The sequence below is a fragment of the Oryzias melastigma genome, linkage group LG13, assembly GCF_002922805.2.
Source record: "Oryzias melastigma strain HK-1 linkage group LG13, ASM292280v2, whole genome shotgun sequence".
In the NCBI taxonomy this organism is placed as follows: Eukaryota; Metazoa; Chordata; class Actinopteri; order Beloniformes; family Adrianichthyidae; genus Oryzias; species Oryzias melastigma.
The window spans coordinates 15074211-15098722 of NC_050524.1; the positions used below are offsets into that span (position 1 = coordinate 15074211).

Consider the following 24512-nt stretch of genomic DNA (forward strand, 5'->3'; position numbering starts at 1 on the left):
ACAAAACACACTCCTGCTGTGGAAAGGTCTTCTGTCCCTCCCTTCCTCCCTCCCTCACTCTTTATCAGTCTCACCAAATGCCTATCTCCCCTCTTTCTGCCTCATGTGAAACATGGATAGGCTAACGTACATTTGTCCTTTTTCATTCCACATCTGGAGCTGATCAGAGGGCCTCCTGGAAGTTGAGGCCTCCGGGCCTATTAATAACCACACCGCTGAACTCCGGGTCAGACAGCAGTCAGTGGATGAGTCCGGGTCTACAAAACATGGCCCCTTCCTCTGACTCTCAAGACAACTCTCCCTTTAGAGGCAAGATGGCAGGTTACACAGCCCCATTTTGTGGACTTGAGTAAGACATCCAGAGGGTCCACAACCCCTGCTGACCCCAACACAATATTCAAAAAGATAGCACGGACTATCAAACTTTTAGTTACCTTTGAGTTGCATACATTTAAAAAAAAAAGTTTATAACAACATATTGGAAAAAACTCATAAGATATTCCATTTTCTTCTCTACTTTAAGAGTCCAAACAAGTTCAGGTTCAAGGAAGCTAGACCTGTTAAATGCCAGACAGATGGTAGTCATCATGTGTTAGATCTAAAGGTTAGACCAGTCAGACAGACCGGGTCATGGCGAGGGTCACACAGCACTGAACCATGGCTCCAATCTAACAGCTGCTCAGGGCAAAGGTTACAGAGGGGTTAAGGTACTGCCTCATCACGTTCAGTGAATTTCACAGCTATTAGGAATGATTTGTACAAAATTTTAAAGGTCTCTGAACAAAAATCAAAGCTTACCCCTCACTAAGATTAAGTGAGAATATGAGCATTCCTTTGCGATGAAAATTAAATATTAAAGTCTAAAAAACAATATGGCTACGGAACTACAACCATGATCGAAGAAGTGAAACTCGAGTACCCCTGAGCTTACGAAGAGTAGATGGGTATTGTTGTCTCAACAAGCCTTCCTGATCCCAAAGAGGAGATTTAGCATGGGTTGGTCTTCATACAAGAATCAAGAATTATAATGAAAGATCAGGTAATATGACTCTCTCAGTATAAGATACTAAGACAATGGACATGCAACAAGTGTGTAAAGAAAAACAAATAGCCAATTCCATACTATTTCTGGCACTATGTGGAAAATTAGTATTCAAACTTTACCACAAACGCAAGAAAGAGTTCAAATTAAGGACATTAGGAACATGATATACTGACGACTTTAGGCTGGATGAAGACACTGGTCCAATTATTGCACCACATGCTACTACAAAAGTAAAATTACTGAAATATAACTCATGAAATTAAATAAATACACTTCCGGAAGAAAGAAAACACATGAGTAAAAAAGAAAGGTTTGGTATTTCCTGTTCAAGGCTTAACAGGTACTGTAAGAGAGATGTCATGTGAAGACTTCTCGGTATCATACTAACACTTCAATAGGTAAAAAAATATATATACTAGCAGGCACTGCACAAAGTCTTTAACTGTGAAAAATCTTTTCTATCCACCTGAGCAAAATGTTACCAACTTACAATATAACTACCAGCAACCCAGTTAAGATGCTAACAATTCACAGAACAATTTGTAAACCGTAATGCACCACAATCCAACACACACACCTGCAGATGCAGGCTAGTTGAATCATCATAATCGGAGGTAGTTTTCTGCTGAGCCCAGCCTGCAGTCGGTGTTATTTTTAGAGGACTGACACAGAGGCAGAATGTCCATTTACTCAGTGAGAGGGCAGCAGGACCATTATGCTCCAGGTTGCTTTTAAACTATGAAAAAATAGGAAAGAGCACAAAAGAAACAGAGCAAAGGTGTGGACGCTTGCAGATATTAAGAACTTAGATTTGGAGCCATTACCATTCCATTAAACTGCTGAGTGCGATGCCACTAAAGCAAGTTACTACTGTAAAAGGGTGTTATTAAAATATTAACCTTTTCAGCTTTTTTTAACTTTTTGGTTTGACAAAATGAATCAAATCTTTCATGGACTAATGAGTTAAATCACAGAGAAGATGGAAGTTAAAACAGCAACAATAATAAAAGTAAATGACAACTGAGGCTAAAGATTTAAGGCCGTTTTAATTCGGATGTCAAATGGAATGAACCTAAGGACAGGTTATAGATCCGGCAACAGAAGCCGCAATTGACACTAAAATGTACACAGAAGGAGCTATAAGCAGGTATCAGGCCATATCATAATTCAATCCCTGCACCGCCAAAGTGCACCAATATCATAATTCAATACCAGGAGCCATTAAGCAGCAGCACACCAATATCATAATTCAATCCTGAGGCCATCAACTCATGCCAATATCATCATTCGATACGTAGGCCATTAGGATACACCAAAAGGCTTATTAGAATTCAATACCCACAGTCAATGATCTCACAGGACATCGGCACTGAAGTCATGGGTTGATGTGGAGCTAGGTCTGCACATGAGGCTCTGGGGGCTCTTTTTAGCCCGCGATTCAATAGCAGTGGGAAAAACAACATATGATGGTTGGCTGTGGCGACCCCTTAAGGAAACAGTCGAAAGGTAAAGAGGAAACTGCATCAACACAATCTAACATATGTGAGGACTCTCATTCATCCAGATTGATTCCATCAAAGAAGTAGGGTTAAAAAAAATTGCAGTCAACTAAACTTGTTAGTCTTTCATTGAAGACGCTTCAACTTTTTTCTAAGAAGCTTTCTGAATCACAGGACTATAAATTGTAAAAAATCTAGCAAAGTATCTAATGCAAACAAAATTTTACAAGCTTTATAACCAAAGCACATTCTGAAAGACAGTTATATACGTGATATGTTGTAAAAACAATATCACACTCAGCCATGCTAGTCAAAGAAGTAGGGCCCCTGGCCTGCAACCATTCAAAAATGCCTTAAATGATCCCATCGTGGTACTTTGTAGCCCTTTTTTTACTTTGCTGCTTCACTTTATAGTTGAGTTAACATCACGTTTAACTCCTGCAGTAAATTCCACCCAGCCTCAAGCTGGGATTTTCATGGCTCCTTTAAGTCCGTTTTCCCCAAATATCCCGTAACTTACAGTTGTTCTCATCCATTTAGTCTTTTTAAAATGCAAAAAAAATGTCAAAATGGTTCGTAGGATGGAGAGTAGAAAAATTGGAAAAATGACAAATTTGTAAAAGTATTGACATTGAAAAGTAAATTAGTTTTTTGGTTAATGTAAAAATGTTAAATTTGTCAAAACATGGGGAAAAAAGGAGGTTCCAGTTTCCAACTTTTGAATATTTTCTGGCTTTCTGATGCCATCACATCCTATTTTTCTCTGCTAGTACAGAGCAGAACTACAGTTACAGTGATGCAGCCAGCGGTAGCACACAAATAAGAATTATAGTTGGATTCCCTTGACGCACATTACATTTAAGATTTTTGTATTTTTTGTGCTCCTCTATTTTTCTATTTATGTTTGTTTTGGGCAAACTTTCTTAAAAATTCATTAAGAAAGCACGTGTGGTTTTTGGCATTGACATATGCTATGAATGAATACTATACACAAGTTATTTGGCTCTATAGCTCTCTACATTTCACTTTTGACATAACTGTAGGAATAATAATAAAAATGTTTTCAATCGAGTCTTATCACATGATTATCATCAGACGAGCTTCAACTGAAGTTTTATTTATGCAAAGAGACTTGGTTCACCTCAAGTTTGTTTGATTTTTATGCTTCCATGATTCAAAGGTCAATTTAAGGTGCCAGAGCAAGCCAAACAATAAAAAAACATGACATTCCAAAAAAGTCAAGAGAGGTACAAACACGCAAAGAAGCTAAAACCAACAATAAATTGATCATTTTATAAGGAATCACAAGGCAGTGCATTATTACGCTATAGCGTGAGTGTCACTATATTGTTTTAAATTGTATAGTTGGGCCTCGACTTAGAGTAAGAACAACCCTTCTTATGAAATTACATAAACCCTTCGGAGTTTACAATTCTTGACTCTTAAATGACGTGGAAATATACAAGAAAAGGCAGTTAAAGTATTGCAAAGTTAGCAACAGACCAGAAAGACGTGCTCTTGAGCTGGAATGCTGAGCACTGTGAGAATTCGGTAATGAAACGCACAACATCTATGATCCGACAGGTGAGCAAAACGAAAAATTAGCTCCAGAAATAATCCCTACTAGCTTCTGGACTCGCTTTAGACATGTCGACAGCTGTATGGAAGTTTGGAGGGTCGGTAGGAGGTAATGATTATTCTGACCCACATCACGCAATTTAAATGCTGAATATGATTCAAACTGTAACTACAGAGCTGATAGGTGGGTCCTTTCTTTTTCTTTCTTTATTATGGAGCAAGTTAGCAATCCCAGCTGGTAAAAAAGGCAGCACACGGGGGAAACTATAACTTGTTTTAGCAGATGTTACAGGTTTTACTGATGCAGTGACTGCCAAGACTCAAAAACGATCTCAATTTATGTTCACTCTAAAACATCTAGGAGGCATTTATATGATCGTTTTTGACCGAGCTCTAAGAATGTGATAACAGTTTAACATAAAAATATAATATTTTACATTTAGATGGAATGTTTTTATACTGCTTTATCAATGTATGTAAAAAAAATGCTTTGCACAGATGACTCAGTGGTTCATTCTTTAGGTAGACAGCTGCTGGAAATGTGTAGTGTCAGACAAAACGTATGCTGATGTTTTAGAAGGAGAAAAAAGAAACTTTAAAAAAGTAGATATTGCAATATTGAGCGAGAATAACCCCTGTGAAAGCAGGGTACACCCTCGCTGGGCCACACAAAGACGGACAACCACACACTCACACCTAAGCGGTGATTTATAATCACCATTTAACCTACTGGGAATGTTTTTGGACTGTTGATGGGAGCTGGAGTGAGTGGAAAAACCCACACATGTGAGAGCTTCACATGGAGGGTACCCAGCTGAGATTTGAACCAGGGCCTTCTCACTGTGAGATGAGAGGGCTAACCACTACACCCCCGTGCAGCCCTCATCCACTTAAAACACCATTAAAGCTGAGCTATTAGTTTATTTTACTTAAATGTGCATAAATAAACAAAAAATGTGTGCATGTATTGTGAATTGATCTCATATTCTCCATTTGATTAAATCAATAGTTATACTTCTTGAGACCAGAGGAGGAAAGAAACTGTGTCATACACAAAAATGCTCAACATGGGCCTCCATTGATAAGTGTCTACTGATAAGGCAAACATAAGAAGTTTTTTCCTAGTTTGGGGAGCAGCGAAGACTCCACACAGATCCAAAGGCCTCATCAAAAAGCAGGCCCAAGACGGACCAGAGACCTGACATGCACCCGTCCTCTTCTCTGACTCATGCCTAGACACTCACCGAACACAGAGAAAGCTCAGTCCCAATGCCAGGTTTTGTCACTGGGCAGAGAAGCGGTTGGCTACAGTAAAAACATGACGTGATGCCCCTTCCTCTGTGCTCCCCCCAGCCTGTGCAGCAACAGAGGAGTAAAAATATCCCACCAGTGAGTTCAGACAACCAGCTCATAAATTAACACTAAAACTTCTACAGACAACAGCGAGCCAGTCGTTGAGAGATTTACACCACTCAGGTTGCCACCGACCACAGCTCTGGGATCGGCTTACAAAACCTTTTTCCTAAATTTACCCATTAGGAGGTAGGGAATAAGAACGGCCTCTATATCAGTTTTCATCCAAGTCACTATTTAGCTGTCCGCTAACATAGTGAACTATTTTTCAAAGTGGCTCCAGGGTGCGTTTTTCCAGGAAGCGTTATGAGGTGAGATGTAGGCTATTAGGCCTAAATTGAAAATTATGTATAACTGAGGGGTCTGTTCTTAATTTCCTATGCTTACACAGAAAATACAAGTTATAGGTTTAGACCCAGCTATTCGCTCATATCTTAAGGCTTGCCTGTAATGAAGCGCAATCACTCATCGCTCTCAAGCAGAAACGCAATGTTCCAGCAAACTGCTTGGGAAAAAAAAGGAAAAAAGAAAAAACAGGAGGAAAAAAGTGATGATCCAATCTAAAGAAACTCAACTCTGTAATGGACAGACAGGGATTACAGACGTTAAAACCTCCTCCATCTGTAATTCAGTGTCACCCTGCCATCATCTCTGAATCACTGATCCACTTTGCAAGTGTGCAAGACCTTGCTAAAAGCATCACTGTTGCACCCATTTGTGTTTGTAGTGGTGGCGGTGGAGGGGGAGCATGCAGAGACAACTTAACAGTTCGCTGTGCATTTTTCAAAGCACTTTCTGTCCTCTAACAACCACCTAGCTTGTTTCTCGCACTGGGAATGGGACATGCTGATCAAATAGGATTTTAATGAATATCAGCATTTGGAGTCGAAGGAATAAATGCTTTGATGACTTGGAGCTACCGGCGTCTGAGTTGAGCTGGATTTTGATCTTCACAAGAAAACATCTCTTTGCTGGCGTAGAAAACAGATTAGGCGTGCTGCTAACGCTGTCCATTCAATTAAAGCGGAAAAAAAGAAAACGAGGAGGAAAATGCGGCGACAAGGCCAAACATAGGCTCTGATCACATCATGCTAACCCCAAATTGTTCTTCAAAAAAAAAAAAAAGAAGAAAAAAAGTTCTTCTTTAAAGGCTTTCCTCTAGGAGCCCCTCAGTGGGAGGGAGAGTAAATAAGATGTCATCAATAATAGACAGTGAATGTTCTGAGCAGTTGCGGGCGCACGCACGCACACATACTTGCGCGCGTGCGCACACACGCACCAGCTTCAACTGATTCCTATCCTGCAGACAAGCCTGCCAACTGCCAGCCTTTTTGCACACGCTCAGATTCACTGTCCTGACTAATCGCTTGTGATAGGGGCCTTTGCCATAATTACCCAGGGCCTTATCACAAACTTATGCGATGCATTTTTCATGTCCTAGCTACTGGCAGTGCCTGTGCTGTCTGTGCAGGCAGTCGGTGTATGAAAAAACTGAAACACACACACACAGAGAAAACTGTCCAGAGAGGGAAAAAATAGGTGAAAGTGGGGTGAAGGGCCAAAGAGGAAAGGTAAAAAAAAAAAGATGGAGGGAGGAGGAAAATGCTGGAGGGGTGATAGATGGTGAGGAAAGACAAGAGAAGCCAGTCTAATTTTTTTTACATAATGCATGAACAAGGGGGCATGAGTAGGAGGATCAAATAAATAGAAGAAGTGAAGCCTTGATGATGTGGCATAAGTGCAACACAAAGCCCGCTGGGAAGACTTGTTCACTGTCCTTTTGTCTCGCCAGTCATAGGGGCATCATGACCTAAATATAAGTTTAAACCCCGAGTTCACAAAATAATGCATGAACAATTGGGCTAGCCTTCCTAATGCAATTTTATGCAAATGACGACAGCAACTAGCCCACTAATATTCATAATTTGTTATTTGAAATTCAGCTATGTGTGTTAAATGCCACGAGAGAAAAAAACAACAGTGCCATTGTCTACATGTCTTGTGATAGGTCAAACACGCACTAATTTATTCACACACACAGAGCAGGCCAGCTATATTTTTTTTCCCGAAATCCTCTCCTGTACCGACTCCTCAGTCCGGAGATAAGTGGCGTGCGTGGAGCCGAGGCATTCCTGAGTTCATCAAAATCACAAGGTCATCATCTAACACATTTCTAGCATTCATGCCGTTAATTCCGTCCCGTCAACAAACAGTTTCCCGTGCGGTTCACTTCCACAGACGTGGCAATGTCTGTCCAAAAAAAAAAAAAAAAAAAACCTTCACTAAGACAGCACTCGGGAAAAATCGACACAAAACACAAACAGACGACATTCTATAGCTTCTTATCGGAGAACCGTCCCAAAAACTGTTCAAAACCACGTTAGCCGATAAAGCTACTAATGTGTCGATTTGTAAACTTATTATTGTAATAGTTCAAATCAAAGAGGAAAAAGCTAAAGCCGTTGTGTGTCTGTGTTGCCCGTCTCAATGGTTGGTGTCACCACAGCGCCACCGTATAATGAGTCGCACTTATTTTTTTCCCCCAAATTATCCAACCTTACAGCGGCTAAAGCGTCGGGCTAACTACGACTACCCGCTCCGGTAAAAGTTAAAGAACACGCAATAAAGATAACCGAAAGCTCGTCGCCAAAGCTCCGTCGTTGTGCTTCCATTCTGGCGCATCCCTGCGGCGTCGCCCGGCTTGCCCAGTGGCTGTGTCCGATCGATGTTGAATTGAACAAAGAGGATCAATTTCTGATCAGCGAGAGAGCCACTTTCATCAATGTGAGGAAGAGGTCTTGAATTCTCTTCCGAAACACCTCCGAGGCGGCCGCCGAATCCGCACAAAACGCGGCCCTCGAGAGAAACGCCGCGCGGGAAGAGACGAGCGGACGGCCGGTCTGGGTAGACGCTGGACTGACCTGTAGTTGTTGTAAGTCAAAGCGCTTCCAATATTGAAACATCGATCCTGCATTGGCCGCCATCTTGAGACATATTGAGACAGGAATGAGATGCTGATAGAGAGCGCGGGGGTTGGAGTTCAGTGGAGAGGAGCGGGCGGCGGGAAGACCCGGACCGGATCACACCCTCCGCCTCCGCGCGGAACAGCCGCCGCGCGGAGCGGAGTCAGCCCGCAGGAGTGTTGCCTTAATAACGCCATTATAATTTCTCATCATTTTTTAAATGTACATTTATATATATTATTGGTAAGCACCCGCTGTGTTGCAATGCTTTATTTCCTTAAGTTCTACTTTAAATTTTAAAAACAAATTGTGAAAAAGACGACTCCATGTTGGATTCTAAATTTTTTTAGGCATTATGAATAACATGGAGCTAAAATCATGCCAGAATTATTCCTAAAGGCTAAGCACGGACGTACTGTGATAAAACGGGTCCCTGGGCACAAGCAGACCCCCCTCTTTATTAACCTGAGGACAGGACATATATTTTGGAGAAACATAAACAGCCTCAAACAACAATGCAAATGAGGGCTAAAGTGTCCAAAAATGTTAAATCTTAAAATTAACATTATGTTTATGCTCCACCTGTAGGTCATAAGTGATTTATTTTCTTTACCAACTTAATTTCCACTTTAGAATAGTTGTTTGAACATTTTCTGTTTTTTTTTATAAAACTTTAACAATGTCAAAATTTTAGTTTTGATTTAGAATGCTGACATTTGTCCCAAAAATCCCTTCTTTTTAAGCAATATCTGGAGGTATAATCATACTTTTTAAAAGTGAGTTGTGTCATTATGTTCATTTTTACTCTTATGCCATAAATTTTAATAGTTTGGTACTTTGAAAAGGAGAATATAAGTTTACCTTGTAAATAGTACAACTCATCAGTAAAGTATTTTGTTTAAAAATGTTCATCTTGATATTTCATTAAAGGGATTCTCTTGTAATACAGATAGTAATCTGATTAATCTATTTAATAAACTGGTTGTGTTACTAATCCAGTCAAGGCCGTCCTGCAGCAGGAAGAAGCCCAGTGGTCAGAGTGTCAGTGTGCATAGAGATCCTTTGTGGATGTGACCTTGAGCGGTGCACTGAACCCTAGCTGCTCCTGGGGCGTCGCTCCTGCTGACCATGTCCTCTGACCCTCACAGTGTGTGGACGTGCCTCAGAGGAATATGCAAAGAATCTAATTACCCGGTATGGATGTTGTGCCCTAAATTCCAGTGTCAAACTGTACTGCCTCATTCACCTTAAAACAAATCTCGTCTCAGCCTCCTCTTCCTCCTCCTGCGCACTGAAACCAACCCGAACTGCTCAGGTTTATCAGTTTGACACATCTGTTCTACACATTGTTTTCATTTTTAGCACTTTGTGGCTTCCCAAATTTAAACCCACCGGTTGCGCTGCCACGCCTGAAAATCCACGCCTGTATTTATACTTTCTTCAACGCCCCACGTAAAAAAAAACATATATTTCTTTATTTTTATCCTACAAATCATTTTGTTTTTTTTCACTGCCGTTGCATGTTAATTGCGTTCACTAAAAATAACAGGAGAATTTGCCATAGATAATAACACCTCTTTTGCTGCATTTGTCTGGACACAAAGGTTGGCATTCTTGTGCACTGAATTGCTGCAACTTTCAGGCCATTACTTGATTTGATTTGAAGCAGTTTGTGTCTCCCCACAGCATGAATGGTGCTCAGTGCTAAATTGATATGTAGCCGAAATAGCTTTTTGCCTTATTTCATACTTCGTTTATGGACGTAATGCAGCGATTTAAAGGATGGCTGCACTTTTGTCATCACACCCAGTCAATAGAGTACACTGAATTACACTCTTAATATCTGCAAATGTTCTATCATTAAAGTATAATTAAAGTTCTATAAAATCATACATAAAAGTACATTTTATAGCTGCTATTTGTGATCGCCAGAACTTGTATTATTGTTCTGTGGAAGCTGTGTGTATAAAATGTCTCTTTTTGTGCGACTGTCCTTGAACAAACAGTGTATATCTATTGCAGATCCAAATATTTCACATAGAGTTGGATTATAGTAAATTAAACAAATAAAATCCATAAATAATTCACACAAACGTGCACACATAAAGATATAGGGACCCATTGAGTATGAGGAAACACTTTCCAAAACGCCCTAAATAAATGTGGACGATTTACTTAGCGGTTTAGATGAAATACTGTATATGAACTGATGAATCCAGAGTTTAATCCTCTCATTTCTTTCCCTTTCGTTAATCAGTGTTTTCCTAGCTTGGCCTCTGCCTGGTGATGCTACCTATCATTAAGCCAAACCAGAAATACGGGTCTGGGATAATCCGCACACAAGCTTAGTAGCTCTGCAATGTGTCCATTATGCTGTATTTGTATAGTTATCTCCTACCATCGCACAAAGAAGACAAACCAAAAGGAACTCGATACCTGTTATGCCTCTGGGTTTACTATAACGAGTAAAACAGGAACAATATTTATTTACAGTTAATAATTGTGCTCCATATTGTGAGCACACTGTATGGTCTCAAAAAGGTATCAAATCAACTTTAATTTAAAACTCAAAGCGCTTCCCGTCATTTTCAGACCAGTGGAGCTGCTTGTGTTTATAGCTAAGCTGTCAACTGAGAACATGTGTTTGACATTTGGTTTCTATCTGTTTCTCATAAAGCTGCATGCACGCCTCTATGTAGAGTCAGTGCTTAACATCTACAAGCTACAATCACCAGCGTTTTAGCTCTACACGTCAGCACAGTCTGTTAGGATTTGACTGGAGTGTCAGGAGGATCTCTTTGAAGTGGTGGTGCACAGTGTGAGAGTTAAAGCAAGAAGCTCAGCAATCAATTTGACTGAAGATGGAAAAAAAAAAAAATCCCCCAAATAATAATGTGTTCATGTTGAGGACAGCAGTAGGTTCATGTGAGAGCTTTAAAAAGCCTCATCGGCTCTTGTGCAAAGTTTAAATGTAGAGAAACAAACCCACATTCTTTGTGTCACTGCCATTATAAGACTAGATGTGCTGCCCAACCAGAGCTGCAGGGCATAAAATAAAACAGCCTCTCTGTCCTTTTAACTCTCCCACTTTTCTCTGTTTGTGTCCCTTTCTCCCCTGCTCATTGACTCTGCCTGTAAGGTGCTTTTAGCGGGCCTTGTGTGGCTGGGTTGGAGACGGATGTGAGGCCCATGGGAGCTGCAGGCAGAGAGCAACACTGATCATGTCAGACAGGCTGGGGAGGCTGCATAAGATCATCACCACCCAGCAGTGGAGTGAATCGCCGCAGTGGCACTTTCACACAACCTCTGACCTCCGCCGTGACCTCCCAGGTCATGATCAAGGTCAGGGGTCAGCACGGGCCTCAGTGATCAGCATGATTGCAAGCCCCTCCTGACTCTTCTTCCTTTTTTTTTTCTTCTCTCCGCTCGTCATTTTTTCCTCATCCTCTATTTGTTTCTGTAAAGCCCCGGCTCTCCTTCGCTGGGCACTTCCAAGTGAGACATCTGTTCCCCTGGGAGTGCAAAAGGGAAAACAAGAGAAAATCAATAGAAAAGATGAGTGAAGACCCGCAGGTCCCATCACAAACTGAACGCTTCTCCCTGTGCTGGTATTCTCCCGTCCACACTAACACAAACTGACACACTGTGGGGTTACTTGTGAGCGATTTGAAGACACAAGTCTGGAAAATGTGCAAAACTACAGCCGATAACCAAACTCTCATGTGTTCCATTCTGAAACGGGATTTTAACTGAAACTAAAGATTTTTTAAAAAGTGTTGCAGTGTCATTTTTTTTTTTAGTTTGGGGGGGAGAAGTCATATACTGACACAAGCACAAATGCCAAGCTTTGTGACTGTAAAGTGAGCAGCACAAAATGTCACCCTATCACCAAACAGTTCAGCTTTTATCACGCTTCATTTATCAGCAGCATTTGCATGTTTTGTCGCTGAAACGAAAAAAAAGGATCCAACTGCAAAAGCAAGTGATTATGTTCAGTCCTCAGGTTGACGAAGTCCATTTGGGTCAAACCCCCTCCCACCACCACCATGGTTTGTAACGTTGAAGATGTCGATCAAAGAGCTGGGTATTGCCAATAATTTACAGATTCAATTCACCAGAGCCTGTTTTTTTTTTTCGATTATTTCGATCAACTTGATTCAATTACATTTTGAGTTTACATGGTTTACATATTTAGACATTTGTTTTTAATAATCTGCTTATATATTTTGAAGACATTCACTGATACAGTTCACAGACTAAAATTTATTAGTGAAATTATAATGAGATTGTTAATATCATACAGTTTAAGAGAAGCTCCAACAATTGTTCTGCCTCTCTTGGAGGGCGTTTCAGTTTGTCCACTAGGTAGCGATCGTGTTTTAACATTACACCTTATTCCAGAAGAAGAAGAATATAAGCAAAAACTATGCTTTAGATCACAAATGGTTACTGTAAAAATATTTTCTTAAAATAGTTTAGAAATTCATGCCTGTGAGTAAATAAATAGGTTAATTTAGTCACCAAGGTATGTTTAGGTCGAGCATTAGCATTAGCCATCCTATGGTAAATCCCCTAATACGTTAGCATCAAGCTACCAGACTTAAGCATTTTGTGTTAGATCGGTCTCTACTTTCATGGATTGACGATTGATCTATTAAGCTTAGATCGATTAATCGATTTCATCAACCCCGCTTTAGCTGACAGAGCTTACGAGGTTTTCTACATATCTGCAGGCAAGACGTTAAATGATTGGCCAAAAATAGAACCGTTCAGATGAAAGAGAAGATAAATAATGCAGGAAGAATACAAAACCTCTTATGGGGATAACTAGCTCCACACAAACGTGCACACGCAGTGAGGAAAAGTGAATGGATGGAACAGGAAGGAGGAGGACTCAGTGGGGACACAGATCTTGTGCTTCATCTCCTCCCACTCCTTCTTGTCTACCTTTTTTTTTCTGTCTCACAGTCAGACTTCATGACATACTCTGTGTCTGTGGGGAAGGAATAATGTTGTTCCAGTCACGGCGTGTTTTTCCTGCCCACAAGCTCAGACACAACAAACAGTGCCAGCTCTCCAAAACCTGCCGCCTCGTCATTATTTTTTCATGACTTTTCATCAGGATACCTCCAGACGCCGACAGCTGCTGCATCCTTTTTGAGCATCGTGTCACTTTCTCATGGAGTGCGTTTCCTCTAATCCAAGTATTTGTTTGGGTTAGATCATCACATTAAACCTGTGAGTCACTTTATTAACATTTTTTGTTAGAGGCCCTTTTTTTTGCAATGTAGGGTCACATCTAATAAATAAAACATACGAGACAAACCTTTTCAAAGCCTCGCTGCTGCATCCCTAATTTCCTGCTGAGATGTTTATTCATTTGTTCAATTAAACATGGAGAAAAATTCCAACACTGCATGACCCTGGCTGGATGGCAGTTGTGCTTGTGTGGGGAGACATCTAGTGGAGAACAGTGAATGTGTGCAGGACTGGGGGGCTGATCATCAAAAAATATTGATTTAACAAGTTTTGAGCATTAAAAATTGTAGAATACAGCTTTTTAGAGCTGAACTTTCACGTGAAGTGGACGAGAATGTCCTTTAAAAGTGGGGAAAATGGGGGTAAAAGGAGTGGACACCGCACCCTGCTTCAAAGTGTTTACTCAATCCCAAAAGAACCTGAAACGCGCTCCGACAGTCAACAGGGCCTCACAAAAGGCCCATTCAGAGGTAACTGGAGCCCAGACTAACGCTGCCACGTCAAAGCGCCTGCATGAGCGCAGCTCCATGCAGCACCAGGATGTTTGTGCTTTTGGATCACAAGGACAGTGCCAAGTTAACCTTAGACCAGGACGCGTGAAGAGGAGGAAGCTGGTGTTTTCTGACACTCTATCCCCACGTCTGGAGGAACACCTGAAGCCGGTGGTTTGGGTGTGTCAGCAGGTTTCAATGTGCACAGGGTCAGTTGTGTTGTCTCCGTTCCCGGAACAGACTGAGGAGAAGTGCAAGGTGAGCTTCCTGGATCAACAACGAGTTGCTGCTGAGAGATCTGAGGGGGATCTGACGGGTGCAGGGGGCGTCCATGGGACTGTGGGCTCGTTGGAGAGCAACGGCCCTCTCTGTCATCGCGCCTCCCAGTGCAGCCAGGCGCACACACTGGCCCCTGTGGAGGAAATGCTGCGTCTGCGTCCTGGAACGGACGCGCTCCCCCGCGTACCTGCTCGCTGTCGGCGTGGTGCTCCTCCTGGGAGTCTGCGTGCACCTCCTGCCGGAGCAGCTCGCTGCTGCGCAACCGTCCCCCTCAGAGGAGGCGAGAGAGGTGACGCTCCTGATCTGGACTCATCCGTTCGGGGAATATCGGCAACTTCCGGATTGTCTGGAGCTGTATCAGATCCGAGGGTGCACGCTCACTGACGATGCGCGGGCGTACTCGCTGGCCGACGCCGTGCTCGTGCATCACCGGGAGGTGGCCGTAGGTGAGGCTGACCTCCCGGTGGAGCCGCGGCCACCGCGCCAAAAGTGGATCTGGATGAACTACGAGTCTCCCACGCACACGCACGGACTGTGGCAGCTGGAGGGGGTGTTCAACCTCACGATGAGCTACCGGACAGACTCAGACATCTTTTTGCCGTACGGTTACTTGGCCCCCAGGGGTCTGCAGGGGCCCTTTGCGCAGCCGCTCTCGCGGTCTTTGCGCACCCACCGCCGCGGCCTCGTGTCGTGGGTGATCAGCAATTGGTCCGAGAGCCACGCGCGCGTGGCGTTCTACTACCAGCTGCGCCGGTACATCCCGATCGACGTGTTCGGCAGCGCGGGCCGCCCGATACCCAAAGGTGCCGGCAGCGTGGTGCAGCTGCTGCGCGGCTACAAGTTCTACCTGGCCATGGAGAACTCCCAGCACACCGACTACATCACGGAGAAGCTGTGGAACGCCGTGGCGGCCGGCGCCGTCCCGGTGGTGCTGGGTCCGTCCAGGAAGAACTATGAGCGCTTCCTGCCGCCGGACGCCTTCATCCACGTACAGGACTTCCCCACAGCGCGCCACCTGGCCCGGTACCTGCTGATGCTCAGCCGCAACCCCGCTGGGATGAAGCGGCACCTGAGCTGGAGGGGGGGTTACAGCCTGCACCAGCCCACCTTCTGGGATGAACACTACTGCACTGCGTGCAGGGCGGTGAGGAAGAGGAGAGGGCAAACCGACGAGGTGGCAGACCTCACAGGATGGTTCACCTCCTGAAAACTCCCCCCAAACACCTGCTGAAAGCTGATTCTTAGTTTACAAATACTGTCTCAAAGAGACATTTTTTATATGAAAAAAGAAGGAAATGTGAAGGATACATGTAGCATCATCCATAGACTGAAAAGGGATCTCTGATAATCACAATGCTGCTTCTAAGTTTACATTGAAAATGACTTGAGTGGCCTTAAATACAAAGTGACCTCTGTTTCTGCACATGAGCAGCACACTGCTCCCAGTAATCATCACTAATTATTTTTTTTCCTAAGAAAACATGAAGGGAAGAGATGCCAAACTGAAGGACAGAAAGCTGGTTGAAGCCATGCACAAATAATCAGATGAACTCCCAGAAGTCCCTGGGTCTGAGCCTACAGTCTGAGCTGCTGTTAACAGAAAGCTGTACATGGGTGACGGTCATGTCACAACAGGCCATCCATCCTTAAAATAACACTTGAAGCCTTGGCCTTGTCTGTTTGTCATCCTGCTTGATTGCAATACTGTTGTCTAAATAATAAAACATGAAGGTAATTTAATGTTGATTACAAGTTTACTCCAATGGAAAGTGTGTTTTTGTGGCATTTTTCTGATGACGAAGGACATCAATATTTCTTTATTCTAATCGGGGTAAATCAGGAGCAGATGAAAAGTGCAGTTTCAAAAAGCTGGTACTTGTTATGTATAAACTACAACCAGCAGACCACTGCTCTGCTCCATCCTGATATAGTGTTGCCATAAACGATATTTTAATAGTCGACTAAACAAAGATTATTTTTCCGATTAGTCGACTAATCGGGTCATGCGCAAACTAAATGTAAAGTACACATCTTAATCATCAATAACTTTAAACTAACTAAAAATTAGATATATGCATAATGCTATAATGCTAGTGTGAATGCTGTAAGCTGAATTTGGCCACTGAAGATGCTAGTGCTGATAGCTGAAGATGTTGAAATCGCTGAAGCTAATAGCTAAAATGTTAGTTAAATGCTGAATTAGCCTAAAAAACTGGGGGAAAAGCCTAAATTAGCCAAAACAGCTAGCATGTAGTGGAAATATTAGCTACACTCCAAAATAGCCCAAAAAAATGAAAAAAAAATAAAAAAAAAAAATCTCAAATTAGCCAAAATAGCTAGCATGTAGCTGAAATATTAGCTACACTCCAAAATAGCCTAAAAAACTGAAAAAATCCCAAATTAGCCAAAATAGCTAGCATGTAGCTGAAATATTAGTTACACTCCAAAATAGCCTAACAAACCTTAATAAAAGCCAAAATAGTCCAAAAAGCTAGGATATTGCCATTAAAACTTCCAACTTTCCAACACACAGACTTCATATAATATAAACTAACAACTAATCGACTATTACATTAGTCCTTGACTTTTTTAATAGTTGATTAGTCGTTGATTAGTCAAATAATCATGGCAGCCCCAGCAAAAATAGATCTATTAACACATTCTGCCTCTGAGCTGGCATTTCGCTCAAAACTGTACACTATAGCTCCTATATTGCTCGCCATTTTTGCCACACCGCTATTGTTAGATTGGGATTGTAAGCTTGTGGGATAAAGTGTAAACAAAGGTATAATAGGAAATGAAAGCAGGCTCCCTCCACACCAACAGTCCTGTCCTGTGGCGGACATAGCAGTTTGGGCGCCCCAGGTGAACAATAACATGGAGTCCAGCGCAGCGTTGTGAATGAATTATTTTTTAATGCTTATCTAGGAGTGAAAAGGCATTTCATTTTATTAACGGTCCCCATTTAAACAACATTAATGTTAAGAATTCAAGGCCCAATCTGAATTTGTAGGGACATTTTTAGTGCAAGGGTTGTATGAAATTTGTTGACTTCTCCGTAATCATAATTAAAGACCAGTAGAAATGCTTTTAAAATAGGTCAAAAAAGGATAGGAGTGGGACCTCTAAAAAAAATCAAGCCACCTTTATTTTACTCAAAATTAATATAACACAGTAGCCCTACGTAAATCACTGTTTTAAAATGTAGTTGTCGATCCGATTCAGTCAATATTGGTTCATTTTGAACGATCTGATTCACTGATCTAAAATCAATCCAGGACATCTTTAGTCAAAAATTCAACCAGTGTGACTCAGAGATAAAAACTTGAGCAAGTGACGTTTCCAGATTACTTGTATTTCTTGGAAGATAATCTAGTGTAGATTAAATCTGTATACAAACAAAAAGTAAACAAGAATAAATAATAAATCCATTGACATTTTAGCTTCATAAAGTTCAGCTCACTGTTGTTTTTCCACATCAAAACAATACAAATTACTAGCACTTGGTGGTTTTTACATTATGGTAAAATAAACCATCTGGGCTTCAATCCAAATGATACTTTCCAATGTTGACATAATCAGTTTATTTAATTTTCAAACGATTTTATAATCAGCTGATTTGATTGACAACTTGCCTCAAACAGATCGCTCTGGTTGGACTGTAGGAAAATGAATCAATTAAGTCACACCACTAGTAAAATTCCCCTCCTGCTGCAGCAGTTTTCCTAGATGGCCAGAAGAAGCAGATTCCTGTTCCCAGAAGATCCTGTTCCAATTTTCTGGGAAAGACACATTTACTGATCCTGTATTCACAGGAGCTTGTTTTTCCTTGAACTGCTCTGACCTGTTTTTCTTCTGCAACGTGTCATTTGAATGGCACGCTGTGTAATGAGTAAGCAACGCTGCCTTTTGTTTGGGCACAGCTGGGTTTACTCAGTTTACTTAGCGAAGACCACTCCTTATTATTTACCTGATGATCAGGTGATTGCAAAGACGTTCGTGCGGGGAAGTCCTGCACAGCTCAGGCTCTGCAGCACTGTCTGACAGCTTTTTGGCACTTGCTTCTTGGAATTTTTTTTTTTTTTTGCTTCTAGGCAGCATAATACACCAACTATTAATGATATTTGAGATGAGGATAAAAAAAGAACTCCCACATAAAAACTATAATCACAGATGAAGCTGTTTGCAACTTGAACCCATTGATAAACATTGAAGCCTTCAGTGCTGGAGGTGTTTCTGCTGATTCCAGTACACGACTCAACACCTTGACTCATGCCAACCACAGCGGACCACCTCCATACAAGCAGACTGACTGTTCCACTGTTTCTCCACCCCTTAAAAAAAAGAAAGAAGAGGTGTAAGAAGATGCTTCAGCTCATTGAGCTCATATTTGGATGCATTAAATGCTTCATGGAGCTGCACTGCCTCTTGTGGTCACAGATGATATGATTTGATGTACATAAAACAGAGAAAGCGTTAAAAACAAAAATTTAAATTATAAAAATATCAACTTAGTAGTTGCAGTTTTACTGTATGTAAAACTGTATGTTTACTGTGTTTCACTTATCCATAAATTTGAAATCTAAATATTTTGAAATATTAGTCTGGTCTAATTTATCTGCAACCAAAAATATGGACTGACACCAGTAAAACACACTTTAAACCTTATTATAAGTTAATATTTAAACTGGTAATAAAGACAATGCCCAGTTTCCTACTCTAAGATTAAAGTTCATGGTCAATGTTTCTAATTTCTTAAGTAAATATTTAGTGGAGCTGCTCCATAAAAGCTGACATATCCAAAAAATGTAAACAGCTATTCATATTATTCATTAATAAATAAAAAAGAGGAGGTGGAGAAGCTGAAAAAAGTTCATAAAGGTTTAAAGAAACTTTGATGCTAGTTTTTTAACCATAGATGTGAGTTTAGCCACTCACAAAGAAAAATAAAGTCTTTAAAAAACAATCAAAAAGCCTGAACTATTGCTCAAGATCATTTTAAGACTAGAGGAAAAAACATGACGTTAGGAAAATCCGAGCACTGTAAATCATTAGACAAAGTAAAACTTTATGAGAACACTGCAGTGTGAAGCAAACACTAATTTAAGCAAATGCTGTTAAATATTTGTTTTTGATTCCAAGGCAAAACAGCCAAAAGAGATTAGTTCAGATTGTCAGGGCTGCTATAAAGTGATTGCTGAGATAAAAGCGAGGTTAAAAGACAGATTTTCTGGCCATGGTGTTCCAAAATGTTGTTCTCATTTTTGTGGTTTGTCATTTAGTACACAGCCAAAACATTTTCAGTTTAAGAAAATGTGATTTGGTTTCATGATATAAGCTACAGTACAGAGTCGCTTTGTCTGTAAAAATATGCATTTCTGATATGCAGGTTTGATTTCATTTATCAAGAGCAGATAATTCCCAAAGCCTTCAAGGTCTTTGACCCAGAAAGAACGAGAGGTGGGAGTGTCTTGCTTTTCTCTCAGGAACTCCTCTAGATAGCTATGAATTCTAGCAATCAAATGTTAAAATCTTCAGCTTTATAGTCACTCCAACTGTATTATTTTCTATTGTAAAAGTGTTCCCTGTTTTAGTTATGATTATGCAGTTTTTGGCCAAAATATAAAACCTGTATTAAGAAATTTGCCTCTGAGGGTGTATTCACACTGGAAAAATGATTTGTTCTGGATTGAGTTCTAAACCTTGTGTTTGGTCTGGGGTCTACTGGGAGATTTCTGTTTCTTACCAAAGCTGGTAAACAAAACCATATGACCAAAGATCTCTTCAGTCATTGGCCAGCTGTTATGGGGGCGGGTCAAAACAAAAAGAGAAAGATGAAAATGCTGCAGTTTGCCAGGATTTTAACTTATTCAAACTTTTTATTTAACTAATCAATGATGAACGTCTGTATGAAGGCCAGTATCAACATTTTTTACTACGGTGGAAGCATAGGCTACTGCAAGGTGGTTACTGAGGACGCTACGGCTACAAGGTATGCTAACAGTAGCAATAAATGAGTAGCAATGTGAATCAGTTGTTTTAATGAGCCTGCATTTATTAAACCACATTTTAATGAGCTGCTGTTGCATCGTTGCTCCAAGTTTGTCCGCTAATGACCGGCTACGGTGGCCATTTTGGTTCAGTTCATTTACTTTGTATTCAGACTGAAGAATTTCAGAGCGAAGCGAAGTTCAGTTTGATTGGAAACAAACCGGGTCAGAGAGCGGTTCCTGGTCCAGGACCAAATGTATCCAGTCTGAATACGCCCTGAGTTGTGGGCGGGACAGTCGACGCATAAGTTGGCCTCTGCTGATATCCCATCAACTCTTTGTTTACACACTCTCCCACTAGTTTAGACCCCTTGACAACCCCAACCTAACATTAGCGGTGCAACAAAAACAGCGAGCAATATCGGTGCTATCCAGCAGTAAAGTTTTGATCCCTGGATGCCAACTCAGATGAGGAAAATGTTAATGGATTAGTATTGGAGTGGAGCAGAGAGACTTTGGCTCATCCAGGACAGATCACGGGTTTTTGTCTGATCCTGACCCATTCAATAAAGAAAAACTCAGAAACACAGTTTTAATCATGTCCTCCATTATGAGACAAAGGCCACAAGAACATGTTAAAAACACCAAAACACAATTTTTATTTTAGTGGATCTAAAATGCTGATTTTTCACTATTAATTAAAGGAAATCACAATACTTTTTGTTTTTACACGATGAAAAATCACTCCAGGCTCATAGTTTACAGAGAATAAGGTGTTGCTTAGCTACAAGGTGAGCACAGAATGCTGGAATACCAAAGGAGGTGATAAAGTTCAGCAAGTGAGTATTAATCAAAACCCTTTAAGCTAAAGAAACTTCATTTGATCTAAACCTCTTAACTACCATCAACAGCTTATTACAAAGATCCTTCTCAGCTCTCTGCCAGACCCCCCTTGTCAGCACAAGTGCCATTCATAACCTTCAGGGCCCCCAGCTAGAAACACAGTAATCTCATTTGTACAGCAACAGATGTTTCTCTTAAAAACATCCGTCCACTGTGCAGTGAACAATCTGCCTCTCATTCTCCCAGGAGATCAAAGAGACTAGTGTAATCACTATGAAATGTGACATATTGTGCTGGTTGGAAGAGACATATTAACTTTCAGTGGACCTACTCTGTTTTTTACACATAAACACCGGCCCTCGTTTTCCCATTGGCAAAGCCGGCGTTTAATGAGGAAGCCCTCATGTTCTGTACATCAAAAGGCTGCAGACAGAGGGGGAGAGAGAGGAGAAAATGCATATGAAACAACAAAATCCCGAGACAAATAAACAGCACATTGTTCCCATGGCAGCGTGGCGCATTAATCTGACGGCTGGTTTCCCATGGCTGTGTCTCGCTGCCCCGTAGACCTCCACTCTGTCTCACTGATGGCTCCTGTGATTGCAATCATCCATCTTACTGTCAAAAGCAGGAAAAAAAAGGGCAAGAGAGGGGAAATCGCATGCACCATCTCACTCCTGCTCCCTTGTGTCCAGCCAACGTGCCACCCCACAGTGGGAAGGACCAACACGCAGGCCCCTCCACGGCGTAACATGCCCGTGCTTGTATGATTAACAACGAGAACATGTGTGGGTGAGCTTCTTTGCTTGTCTGTGCTTGCACCACACTGCATGATCAGTCGGTGGAGTGCACACAAGGGGGGGAAGCGGTGGACATGTCTGATCTTGCAGCTGATCAAAAGCACCAGAGATTTGTTCCCTTGAGGCCGCGAAAGCGGGCCTCATATCAACACGTCTCTGTTCAGCAGACAGGAAAAACAAGAGCGAAAGAGACAGCAGAGGAGGAGGGGAGAGGGTGTACGAGGAGACAGAAAAAAGGATGCATAAGGAGTCCTGGGTGGAGTATGACAGTGATACATAACCACACTTATCTTCTGGTTCTGATGAGCTAACCGTATGGCAAAAGTCAGCTCTGCATGTGCGGCTAGCACAGCGTCTGATAGAGGAAATAGGTGCTCACGTGTGATTTTACAAGGTTCCGCTAGGAAGGAAGACGTGTGGTGTGTAATCACTGCCAGAGTGTAAAAAAAGGTAAAGGAGAGCAGCAGACTGCCTTAACTTTCAAAGAAATATCAGAGAATGTGTCATATTAACATATGAGGTGTCACCGGTGACACATAACTTTCAAACCGTTAACAGGATCGACGTCATTTCAGTAGATTCTAAAGGAGAAAAGCGGCGTGACGCCGCTTTTCTCCTTTAGAATCTACTGAAATGATGTCGATCGTGTTAACTGTTGAAAAGTTACAGTAAATCAAAGAACATAAACACAGCAGCTCCTGTGTTAAAGGGTTAACAACACCTTTAATCAAGAAAGATTTGGGACAACCTGTTGTCTAAAAACAAGAAAATACCTCATCATTGTGTTGGTGTAAACAAGAAGCCTAGATATAGTAAAACAGTTCAGCAAAAACCAGCTGAGTCATCGTCACTTAAGGTATCTGTGTTTTCTTGGATGATGAAAGTTGAGGAATATTTTAACCTTTTTAGCAGAAGTTGGTGAGTGTGTGTAGAATCTATGCCTCTTCATGTCCATTTGATACTACTTTAACACTGAACTTGTGACGTGTGTTCAGTAATATTTGAGGATCCACATTTAGCTCATGGTGTTCACACTGGACAAACAGGGAGGGGCTTCCACTTCTTCTTCTTCTTCTTTTTCTATTTTTTACCAGTGCATGTCTGCCACCTACAGTTAGAACAAGCTTGGTGTAAAAGGTCAAGGGTGCAAACAATGAAATATATTGCTAGAAAGGACCTGTCATAATTATCCAAGATACTTAAAGATTGACGCTATATTGGAATGGTCCATAAACATCGAGATACGCCTTAGCAGATACAGTAAACATTTGTGTCAAACTCAAGCGCACAGGGGTCCAAAATCCAAAGCATACATTAAGTTGTGGGACGAACAGGATAAACATTTATTGAACACATAAAAAAATAATGTTTTTTAAACTTTAAAAATGTAACTTAAACCTCAAATAACTTTAAATCTTGTACTCTCCGTAAAAATATATTTTGTCAAAATTATACAAGTTGGAACTAAGCACAACATGACATCGGGCCATTAATAATAATAAAATAAAATGATCTGATATAATTACCCGGATCCGGATCCGGCCCCCAGGAATTGACTTAAATGACCATAAAAATACCCAATTTTGGTTGGATTTTAAAAAGAAAAAAACAGTTTGCGGTATTAATGTTTTTGTACAAAGTGCAACAGATGAACAACATTTCAAAATGTATCTACAAATAAATAAAATATTATATGGGAAAGGCAATACATACCTGATGCAAGGTTGTGATTTTGTTCAAATTTACACACAGATTAAGATTTACACAAACTGTTAGCCTCCTCGGCCCGTGTTTGTAAATGGGTCTGTGGATAGCTGACATCGCTGCAGACCGCTGTTGCACCTGCTTGTTGTCATCAAGCTGGAGCTAGTTGTAACGCACAGCCGGAGGACAAATTCACAAGTGGACCCACAAGTAGATCCCACCCTATCAAAAGCTTCAAAAGCCTCAAAAGATGACCTGCTTACCAGCAGGTCGTCTGGTTTAATCTGAGGTTGAACACATACAAATACCACGGTCATCCTCCATAAAACAAAAATGATCGGAGGTCCTGCCAGGAAAACTTGGGAATAGTGCAAACCCTAAAGTGCTACAAGATCAGCCTAAACGTTCATTATTGACAATAAACTCACTCAGATCTTCCTAAAATGTTTTCCATAAGTTCTAATAATAATTTACTCGTGAAAAGTCACTTTCTTGTTTTTCCAGCTCTGATTGTACAATTGTAGCACAGCAGTAAACACTTATCTCAATCATTCCAATATGGCGTCCAACTTTGCATAAGCTAGCGTAGCACCTCTAGCCTATAAATAACTCATGATTACTTCAAATATCTGTTTCCTTCACCGCTCTATTCTGATGAAGGACTCGGTGTCTCATCATTCTGGTCGTTGCCAAACTGCAATTATTATC

General features: G+C 41.2%; 2 protein-coding genes across 4 annotated transcripts in view; one reads left to right on the top strand and one right to left on the bottom strand.

The window, feature by feature from the left end:
* Positions 1 to 8825, bottom strand: part of cux1a (cut-like homeobox 1a) — a 61065-nt gene extending 52240 nt beyond the window's left edge. For 2 of the 3 annotated variants that reach the window (XM_024276599.2, XM_024276598.2), the window contains exon 1: positions 8397 to 8825. In XM_024276599.2, the coding sequence (XP_024132367.1) occupies positions 8397 to 8459 (63 nt within the window). In that variant the 5' untranslated portion in view covers positions 8460 to 8825. The remainder of the gene's footprint in view (positions 1 to 8396) is intronic. The other variant, XM_024276600.2, reaches the window with a different exon arrangement.
* A 5222-nt stretch (positions 8826 to 14047) lies between these two features.
* Positions 14048 to 16236, top strand: LOC112149085 (alpha-(1,3)-fucosyltransferase 4). Its single transcript, XM_024276546.2, has one exon. The coding sequence runs from the start codon at positions 14520 to 14522 to the stop codon at positions 15672 to 15674; it is 1155 nt and encodes a 384-aa protein (XP_024132314.1). The 5' UTR covers positions 14048 to 14519; the 3' UTR covers positions 15675 to 16236.
* Positions 16237 to 24512: the final 8276 nt, after the last annotated feature.